The sequence below is a fragment of the Nanorana parkeri genome, unplaced genomic scaffold, assembly GCF_000935625.1.
Source record: "Nanorana parkeri isolate BGI_ZX_2015 unplaced genomic scaffold, ASM93562v1 scaffold311, whole genome shotgun sequence".
In the NCBI taxonomy this organism is placed as follows: Eukaryota; Metazoa; Chordata; class Amphibia; order Anura; family Dicroglossidae; genus Nanorana; species Nanorana parkeri.
The window spans coordinates 1,416,262-1,427,498 of record NW_017306579.1 but is presented as its reverse complement, the minus strand read 5'-3'; the positions used below and the strand labels follow the sequence as shown (position 1 = coordinate 1,427,498).

The 11,237-nt window shown below is 43.5% G+C and overlaps 1 protein-coding gene across 1 annotated transcript in view; it reads left to right on the top strand.

Annotated features, from left to right (window-relative positions):
* RBX1 (ring-box 1) overlaps positions 1–10,806 on the top strand; it is a 20,805-nt gene extending 9,999 nt beyond the window's left edge. Inside the window, exons 3-4 of the mRNA XM_018557936.1 lie at positions 3,913–3,983; positions 10,717–10,806. Coding sequence (XP_018413438.1) covers positions 3,913–3,983; positions 10,717–10,806 — 161 coding nt within the window. The remainder of the gene's footprint in view (positions 1–3,912; positions 3,984–10,716) is intronic.
* The last annotated feature ends 431 nt before the right edge of the window (positions 10,807–11,237 follow it).

Below are 11,237 nucleotides of genomic sequence, written 5' to 3'. Positions count from 1 at the left end.
CTAGAAATACCGTTACCGGTAAGTCTAACGGAACATATTTGCCTTAGCATTAACAATTTGGTGCAAGAACATCATGGAAGGACCGAACTCTCTTTAGTTTGGTACCCATTACAGACACTTTTTCGCTTTTCGAGTAAAATTTAGTTTTAAGGAGCTTTTTATACGTCTATATGGCGTATTGAGAATAAGCCTTTTTAAATTGCAACAAAATACAACATTAGCAAGACTTAACATTTTCTTAAATTTGGCATCTGCAGTGATATATTGAAATTAAGGGGTAATTCCACTCAAAATTAAGTCAGTCCCTGGTTTCTTATGCCTTTGATATTTCATCAGAGAGCATAGTTCTTGTCTCCCTGGGATTTTAGGCTGTGCCTGCCTACTTTACCCGTTCCAGCAGCTTCTGTTGGATATTCCATGATTATACAAATCGAGAGTAAGAACGTCTTATAATCACCAAAGGTGTGCAGGCCTAGACATTCATGAGCAGATAACTCACTAGTTGAGTCCCTGAGATTAGAAACTGACAGGTGGTTTAGCGTCTACCAATTCGATTCCGATGCTAGCATCGGTATCGGGACATCCCTAATTTGAAGTTGTTTTCGGTGGACTGATGCTTTTGAAATATAACCCTTTTTTACTATAATTCATAAGTATACATATGAAACACATTTGTATGACATTAATTTCTAGTATTTGTTCCAAATTCTATTATTTTTTTCGGATAGCAGTATCTTCTCACTTTGCTGGCAACTTTTTTGTTAGGAAAACTTTTCTTTCCTCTGAAATTTTTCAAGGCTTGCAATTGTGTTTGGTACATTTTGGCGCAAGTTGCCAGTTCCTTAAGCGGTTCTGTGATCTAATCACATTGTGATGGCTCAGCGAGGCCCTGTCACATTTATGTTGGTTATAATTAGGGATGTCCCGATACCACTTTTTCAAGACCAAGTACTTCCCCCCTCATGTACTTGCCGATACCAATTACCGATCCTTCAATGGACAGGTGGCATTTAAAAAAAACAAACATACAGACTAATGATTTTAGGCCAATTTCTTTGATTATGAAGAACTTTAATTTAAGACTGTTTTAGAACAATAAAACCATTTTTATTTGGTTTCACACAGCTGTAGTGAAACTACAAATACGATCATGCATCTGCCTCTGGGATCATTTAACCTATTCATGTTAGCAGGGGAGAATTGTAATTCTATTGGTGCAGTGTACTGGAGTTGTGTACTATGGATCATTTAACCTGGCACACACTTCCAGTACACTTCAGTAATAGTTACAATTCTGCCCTCCTAACTTGAATAGGTTAAATAATCCATAGTACAACTACATATTATGTAATATGGATCATGATTTAACCTATTCATGTTAGCAGGGGAGAATTGTAACTCTATTACTGCAGTGTACTGGATGTGTGTGCTGTATATATGTACTACATATACAGTACACTGTAGCGATAGATTTACAGCCAGCCCTGTCCCAGTTTCACTCCAATCCCTGTTGCCTCACGCGTTTCCTCTCGTAGTCGGTGCTGGGCAGGATAGCTGCATCGGGTCTTGGTGCTCAGCTTGTGGGAGGCGCTCACAATTCTGCCCTGCTAACATGAATAGGTTAAATCTTGATCCATAGTACATATACAGTACACTGCAGTCTGCACCAATAGTTTTACAATTCTCCCCTGCTAACATGAATAGGTTAAATCATGATCCATAGTACATGATATGTAGTTGTACTATGGATCAGGGGCGTAACTAGAAATCACAGGGCCCCATCTCAACATTTTGTATGGAGCCCTGTGATTTCTAGTTACACCTTTTGCAGAGCCCACTTGAGATCCCACACAGCCCACCTGAGGTTGACCCTGCAGAGCCCAACATAGACTCTCTTTGGTGGGCTCTGCAGGGTTTTCAGGTGAGCTAGTCACACTCCTTACTTGTCCACCTCCTCTTCCTCCACGGTCGCTGATGGGCCCCGCCTCCTAGGCTGCCGACTCCCGTTCCCCCGCATCCTCCACTACCGGGTCCAGCCTCCTCCACTCACTGATTCAGCAGTGGCTGTGGAGAGGAACGAGATGCTGCACAGATCCAGGTCAGCGGCGCGTTCCTCTTCATAGCCGCCAGTGACGGCCAGCAGGATGAGATGCCATAGCGACCCAGACGGCCCACACGGCATCAGGGATGTCCTGGCTGTGCCCCATAGCGGCCGCATGGGTCGCTATGGCGATTGTTTTACCACTACTATGGATCATTTAACCTATTCATATTAGCAGGGGATAATTGAAAATCGATTGCCAGCAGTGTATTGGGAATGTGTACTGTATATGTACTATATATAGAGTACACTGCAGCAATATTCCCAATACACTGCTTGTAATAGATTTACAATGATCCCCTGCTTCTAAACCCAGCACAGGCCCCGTTTAACTTGCTGCTCGATGTAATACTACTCCTACTGTAGTACTGCTCCTATCCCTGGTGCTTCAGGATGTGCCTCACGCGAGTGCTGTTGTGTTCGCCGCTCGTCGGGAGAGCAGCGCGCGTCACTGCTGGTCTTGTGGGCGCCGCTCCATGTGGGGTCCTAATTTAGCTGCCCAGAGGATCCCAACACGCGCGTGACCTCTGGGCAGCCTGAAGATACAAAAAGAAAACATAGCGCAAGCATCGGCGCTATGTATTGGTTTCATTTTCACAAGTACTTGTGAAAATGCCCTGTATCGGTCCCGATACCGATGGTAGTATCGGTATCGGGACCTCCCTAGTTATAATAAAAGCTAAAGCAAGACTCAGGCCATACGATGTCAGACAAAGGTCTCCTTGAGAATGGAGGATTGGTACACTGTTATCTGTCATCGCCCCTTTTGTAACCTGCTATGCCTGCTGTCCAGTGTTCCATTGCCACCCACTAGGGCAAGACTACATGGCCTAGTCCGCTTCTGAAAGTTGTTTCGGCTATATAACGTGCAGTCTTCTCCAATGTGATTTGTCTGGATTTTTTTTCTCATTTTGTCTCTCATAGTTGAGGTCTACCTATGATGCCAATTACAGGCCTCTCATCTTTTTAAATGGGAGAACTTGCACAATTGGTGGCTGACTAAATACTTTTTTGCCCCACTGTGTGTATATATATATATATAATGCAGCCCCACATTCACCCTGAGCAGCTTTGTTTTTCGTTTAGTTGGCCATTGTGGGAATCCAATGATACACAAGCGGGTGGTGGAAAAGATGACACGCACTGCAGTCTGGGACCAGCATCTCTCATGTACAGAGCTGACTGGAAGTACATTGGGAGCTGTGCTATCTGATACAAAAGTATTCAAGTACTGTGAAGCAATCAGCCCAATTATTACCTAAGCAGCGATGACAATTCTTTACATATTAGAGCTTGGAGTTCTACTTTGACTACTTGCTCTGGCTGAATAGTGAGTCATCCCCCCGGCCACTGTTGTTTCTCTTGCTGACCCCTAGTCACTGCAGGACAAAGTAGTGATTTAGGGCTTAGTGAGAGGAACCACAGCAGCTAGCAGGTGAAACGCAGTTCTACACACCAGTAAGCGTGGAATAGGATTGGTGCTGGGAGCAAAGTTTTAGCATAGTAGGCCACCGAACAGGTGCGTATAAATTGGCTTCCTTCATAGGGTAGTACCATTGTAGTTTTGGTAATCTCATGATAGGGTCACTTTTACATTTCAATAAAACTGGAATTACAGTGTTCTAAAATATTTGACCAGTGTGTGTACATGCACATTTCAAAGTTGCTTAATATTGCTAAATGTACTTTAATCCTTACAATATGTAATACCCTTTTTAAATTTTTTTCTTTCCCATTGACCTGGAATTTGTTTAGTTTTTAGGCAATACTAAATACAAACTCCTTATCCTTTTTTGTTTTAATGCTTGTAGGTATAGAATGTCAAGCTAATCAAGCATCGGCCACCTCTGAAGAATGTACTGTGGCATGGGGAGTATGCAATGTAAGTACTATTACCATAGACGGTTGCAGTATTCCAACTAGGCATGCTACTCTGCATGTTTACAGTTGTCTTCTTGCCAGTAAAATAGGCATACAGTTTGGGCACAGGGTTACTATTTTATTTTGTCTGTTGCAGACTGAGATGGGGGCTAAATGAAGCTCATAAGAGGATCTGGTTTTCTTTCCCCCATAAATTCTTTATTACATTTTTGTAACGTACAAAACTTCAAAAAGAACTTCCAGAAGAAATACAAGATCCAGAGTCAAATAACAAAGAGTTAACAACTTAAGTACAGACTCTAAGGCAAAGGTAAAAAAAAAGAGGGAAAATATCAACCTAATAGGACAAAATAATCATGCATATAATGGCAACAGCAGTCAATGATGGTTTACAATAAGTAAGAAAATTTTAAGGGGGATAAATATTGTAGCGGGTCAGTGACTCCACATTCGAAACGGGAGGGGGAACACCACCTTATGATAAAAGCATCAGGTCCTGCAGATGAGAAGCACTGAGACCCACAAAGAAGTGGGTATATGTCAACAGAAAAACCCCTTGGGTGCAAAAATTGAAAAAAGGGCCTCAGTCATGAAGGGGTTAAAGAAACGCCTGGAGTCCTTATCCCTAATAAAGCTATCCACTCCGGATAAAAGAAAACAGAGGCAAAAACAAAACATGGCAGGAGGTCTGAAAAAGGAAGGTAGAAAAAGGAAAGAAACTGGCAAGAAAGAATAAGAAAGGGAAAAAAAGGGGTTTTACCAGATTCCCCTCTGGTTAAATAAACCTCCCTCTCGTCCGAGCAGGCAGACTCGGATCTGTCAATTCTTCTATTTTATCAGTCAGCTTTAATAGTGATAACGTCAAAGTGCCACTCTGCCTCTTATATATTTAACCAAATAATTGCAGCTGAAAAGATGTTTGGACACTAGCAAATAGAAAAAGAGAAAACTCTTTGCTGCCACCAATGTATGTTACATGTTGGCAGCAGTGGGCCCCTGTAAACTGACTCCTGGTTGCTATAGTCAGTGTACCTATAAAGTCACCTGATCACTTTCATGGCCCAGCGACCCCCTAATGTCTCCTTGTAAAAGCACATGTCATCAAGTGCTTATATATGTGATGTGCTATCTAATAACAATGAAGTTAAAGGAGAACTATGGGGTCAGTGTTTTTCCCCATAGTTCTCTTCAGGGTCACGGGAGGACATAAACTAGCCTCCTCCCGTGACCCAAAGCTCGGTATACCGCGAGCTGTAGCTGAGACCGCCGCAGCCGGGACGGATCCCGACATTACTGTCGAAATCCACCCAGCTGCATGAGTGACAGCTGGCTCTGCCTATCTAGAGGCAGAGCCAGCTGTACCTGCCCCCTCCCCCGTTATTTTCTCCAGTTAGAGCTGGAGGATCGTAGCGGGCAGGGGGGAATCCCTGCAGGGAGCCTTGAGTGACAGTCATGGCTCCCGGCAGGGGGGAATCCCTGCAGGGAGCCTTGAGTGACAGTCATGGCTCTCTGCAGGGACTGGATCGAGAAGTGAGCGAGCGACGGTATGTGTTCGCTCACTTCCCGATCTACTGAGCCGACGTGTGACAGTTTCATTTTCACACATCGGCTCGAACTATGAGGTTGAGTGAAAATCACTCACCTCATAGTTCTTTTTAAGTAAAAAGAAAAATAAAGTTTTACATTTTAAAAACACCCCCAAAAAAAGGTTAGTCTCCACGTACACACACACACACACATACAAATGGGTGCGCCTACGTACGAAAACTATGATTGCGTCAAGCATGTTTGTTATTGCCGGGTACCCTGGAATGAGAGCAATGGTTCTAGGGCCGATAATCACAGTTCACTCTAAATTTAATAACCTGTACGAGCTTTTAAAGCATTGCCTATGGACAATTTGGGGTACTGCAGTTTTTTGCTCTTTCACGGGCGCACACAATTTTTAAGCTTGGCATATTGGGTATCAATGTGCTAGGCACAACCTCCTCCCTTATATTTTTATATATAATGGGGTATTACATTTTGATTTTGTGCACTAAAATTAAGTGTATATTGTTACAGAAATGTTGGGTTTGATAAACAGTTGGGCTAATATCATGCAATATAAATATTTGCAACTGCCACCATTTTATTTTACAGGGTCTCTGCTTTATGGAAAAATATCATTCTGGGGGTGGGGGGGTTTAAGTAATTCTCAGGCCTAAAATGTGAATTTTAATGTTTACAAAATACACTCTGGCAGGGAAAGGTTAATGGCTCGATGGGTACTGGGGCACGCCATCTTTACATCACTTCTACTTCTCTTATTACATTTGGTGTTTGGAACCCCCTTGGTATTTGGAAGTTTAGATTTGAGGCGAGACATGCAGGTACTCCCTATGGATCTAATGGTTCCTTATGTCCATCATCAATTTCCAGGGTCTATGTGCTGGTGTCTGCTCACCAATCCAAGAGGACACAAAGCCCTTCAGCAATGGGTTTTTTTCTGCCATGTAGAAGATAAAGCACACCCATGTGCACAATCTATTTCCCCAAAATGGATTTACCTGAATGGAGGGTCCCGAAGGCAACCACACAGAGTAAGATCAGAGTTGTCCCACATATTCTTTGGGTCACTCATCCTGTCACAGGTAGAATTCCCAAGCCCTTTCAGACCTTACAGCACCAAAATGATGTCCAACAGGGTTCAGGTCAAGGGACCTACTCATAACTTGCCCCCAAGAAGCAGGCACAGACTGCTCCAGGGAACCAGACTCAATTCCCAGACGTGAGGACAGCCCTGGGACAAAGGTCACAAGGAAGACTTGAGGTCTACAAAAGGAGAGGCAGATCTGAGTTCCTACCAACACAGGATGAAGGGCCAAACCAGTTAGCTCAAACTGGGATATAAGGAGTGAATTGAACTTCTGTCCGCTAGTTCCTAAAGATAACTATAACTTTGCCTCTTCTAGTGGTATCTCTGTTCACGTGAATTACTGGAGCATCCACATTTGGGACAGACCATTTATTAATGAAAGGAAATGCTCTGGCAGTATGAGGTGGGGCCCAGGACCATTCAGGCTGTTTGCGGTCCGCATAGATTAAGTCCTCAAACAGAGGGTATAGTCTTTGCATCCTTATGAACTCTAAAAGATCCAAGGCCTATAATAGTAGGCTGATCTTCCAAACGAAGGGTGATATGCAAAGCTTTAATAAGGTTGGAAGCAACTCCTGTATTTCTGAATCAACTGCAGGGGACTGCAGTGACCCAAAACCGGCCTCTCCTAGCCTTTTCTGAATCTAAAATGGCAACTGGGACTGCAGACCCAGTTTGACTCTGTGTCAGGAGGGTCAGAGACAGACTACTGTGTATGGCACCAGAGCGTGCTTAAAACTCCTATGGACGGAATGATCCAGTAGCTGGGCACAAATGGCTAGGAAATTCCTAGCAGGCAGTCTTTGAGAAGACGTGTTGTGCCATATAGTAGTGTGCAAATTGGCCCAATGGAAACAAGGCCTCAAGTACTCAACCAGGCACTGTGCTGCTAAGGGTTTTAGGTGGCCATAGGTGACGGAATCACTGTAGGTGTGCAGTGGAATGGAGCTGGAGACCACTTGGTGCTTCAGGAGCAACAGTGGGATGGCGCTTCCTCTAGGCTGAATGGTGGGAAAGTGTGGATCACTCCACCTAGCAGATGATGTCCGCACTCAATCTCTCAGCCTTAACCTTTTTATTATAGTGAAAATGGCAAGAGGCATGAAACTTAAAAATGGTGCCCAGCAGTACAAGCTGCGAGGGAGCTCCTTGTGCTTTAACACGACCAGCCTTCCTCACCAAGTTACCCTCAATGTCACACTAGAGATGCTGCCACAGTTCAAGATGCACAGCTCTGGATCCAGAAAGCTAACACCGCACACAAAGGTCTGTAAAGTACCTCAATGCAGTGCCTGAAGGTCACATTCCAGGCTAGCCTTGCCACGTCCAGGGGCCTACCAGGAGTGACTCTTCTGAAACGGGATGACACCTGAGGCTGTGACACGGCTCTGGACCCAGATAGCACTTTGCGGCTAACTAACACTGTACTGTAAGCACAACATTCAGAGCCCAATGTTCACATTCCAGGCATGCACCGCAATCTTCCAGTCTTGCAGCAGTCCATGTATGGCTTTCAGAGCTGATGCTAAGGATATGCAGAATCAGATAGCTGCAATGTAGAGACCAGCTCAAGCAGCAGTGTGAGAAGTCTTGAATTTAGGTCACAGAGCCAAAAAAAACAGCAGTGTATCAAGGATCTTGATTGAAGTCATCAAAGGAAAGTAAAGGCTATCAAAAACTTTAATTAGCCCCCCTCCCACCACAAAGATGAGAAAAGGGTGTCTAACCTTCAGGCATGCTGGGTGGAGGATCAGTTATTTTTCAGTTTGCCAGTGTCTAGACTGCATCTAGGTGGCGGCATATAACCTGTTTTTGAATTCCTGTGACCCTCAATGGAAGAGAGAGAAACTGGAATTCCATGACTCAACTAAGAATGTATAAATGAGCTCCTATTTGGCTGATGCTTTCTGCCTAATATCACTAGATTACACTGCATTAGAAAAGAGAAGAATGCCAGGATTTTGTGTTGCTTTAGCCAACTTAAACTAATGTCAGAGGTATAAATTGTTGTATTATCTGCTATGCAACTTCAACACAAGCCGTTAGAAGTGTCCTATAATAAAAGTTGTAGATCTTTTGAGAAAGCATGACTCTGAATACCAGAAACGTTTTGCCATTTGGTGATCTTTGCTGTTTTTCACATACTGTATGCTGGAGAAGCAGATTGAGGACACAGACTGACCCCCTTCTTACCCGATGTCCAGCCCTATATTGAGCACGAACCAAGAAGTTCTCAGGCCTGAGCACCTCGGCGTTCATTCACAACTGGCACTTCAGCATTCATTACCAACAGTAAAGAGATGTAAAGCATGTTTCCTGATTTCCCCACTTAGCATTCTGACAAAAAAAGATGGCGATGAGACCGGCAGTATCGGAGGACACCAGTCTCATCGCCCACTTACAGAAGAACTCCCAAGAAACATCCTTAACCCTTGCAGTAGGGCTACCCCCGCATTGCAAGGGTTAAGTGCTTGTTTTCGTCTAGGGTATAAAATAAAGACCTATATTCACCGAACCTCACAGCCAACTAGCTGATGCATTGCTCCTTCCAGCCTGTCTCCTCCTCCTGCAACAGCGATGGTATGCCCCTTGGAGCTGAGGGGGATAGAGGTTCCAGGGACCGGTCAAACAACCAGCTGGCTGCAAAGTTAAGGTGAGTAACTTTATCTTACACCCAAGACAAAAATGAGCTCTAAGCCCTTGTAGTGCAAAGGGTAGCCCCACTGCAAGGGTTAGGAATATTTTTTTCCCCCAGAGTTCCTCTTTAACAAAAAGGCTCAGGGCATCAGCAGAGAGGTAAGAAGTGGGCAGTGGTACTTCTGCAGAAGTGGTCGGCAGCTAGATAGCCACTCTGATCATTTTTATTCAAAGTCCAGAGCCCTGTCTTTTACATTTTAGAACAAGCTCATGGCTTTCGGTGCAGCTGTGCGCTTGTTTTAATCTCTATGACGTGTACTAGAAACAATTGGCTGTCTAGGAGAGGGCCAGCTATGACATGTACTTCACATCCTTTGTAATCAAAGGAATAAAGCATAGCTAAACCCAAAAAAAGAATGTGATATATTTTTGCTTACTAGTGTGTCTGCATTAGTTCATTATTGAGCCCAAGAACGTTTTCAGCATATACAAAAGATACCTGTTTGATCTTCCCCAAAAGAGTGGAACAGAAAGCAAAACATCAGTACCCATTATTCCTTTTTCTGCAATGTAACGAAGATGAACTAAGGCAGCTGTTTGAAATCCAGTTGGGTGGCAAGCACGGTTGCCTCCATTTCAGAGTGGAGGAGAGTGCGTAGCCATCCAGGGAGGGGAAGTTTATTTGCTGGAGTACCAGGTAAAAATAAGGGTGTGGGGGAGCCTGAAGCAAACTAATGCTTCCACCACATCCAAAGACTGGTAAGACAGTATATAACATTTTTGGTTTTGGGTTTACATACACTTTAAAGCAAATGTGAAGTTTTATACTTCCCTAACCCAGGGCTGACAACTGGAATGTTTGCTTGCTTTACTGGGCCTTCCCTTTTTCTATTTCCTATGCCACATTACTGCCTGCTACTACCACACAACAGTGAGGCTGCCCATCACAGTAATCGACCAGTAGGTGAGGCTTAGGCAATTTGTCCAGGCTCTATACTGATTAACCCATGAAGTAAGTGAATATCTAAGCACTGGGGCATTCATGCATATACTGAGAAAGGGCCTTGTGCTGTGTGATGATGTTCTTCAGTTAGGCAACATTAAAACTTTAACACACATAGGGTGGCATTTATCAAAACTGGAGCAGGCAGAATCTGGAGCAATTGCCCATGGTGACCAATCAGCTCCTCTCCAGTTTGTTCAGTTAAGATTTGAATATGAAAGAGGGAAGCTGATTGGTTGTCATGCACAGCTGCCCCTTATAGTGTATCTGTACCCAAATTTGTGTTGCTAGAGGATCCCCTCCTTTCCCGCCCTTGGGACAACCTTTTTTACCAGACCGTAAGTGAAGGAATCTCTAATCTTGGGATGCCAGGTCTCTGTGTCTTGTACTGAGCTCATAGTGTGGTGTGTGTATTTTGTGTATACGGCTATTTATATCTTTTTTTTTTTTTTTAAGCATGCATTCCACTTTCATTGCATTTCCCGTTGGTTGAAGACTCGACAAGTTTGTCCACTTGATAACAGAGAATGGGAATTTCAAAAGTAAGAAATGAAAATTGCTAATGCATAATCTGTCAAAAGACACAAATGTCAGTGCAACAATGTGGTAATGTGTTGTGTATAGGCAAAATAAGTTCAGGGATAGTTTAGAATCTACAGCAAATATTTGATAGTATTCTTGATAAACATGTCCAAGAAGCAATTTTTGACCTAGCAATTTCCTTTCCTGACACATTATATGCTGCATTGGAAATGGGCTGCAGCTAAATTCCACTTTTTCGTTGCCCATGTTGGGTAAAATAACAGGTTTGCAATTTTGGTAACACTATACGCAATCCTGTATTGCCTTCACAGCTCTACCTAACTACTTTGATCTGCCAGAATGTTAAACAATTCTTGCAAATGTTTTGACTTTCTACATAGTATTTGGGGTTGAATAAAGACATACGTCCATCAAGTCCAACCCATATAGGTCCA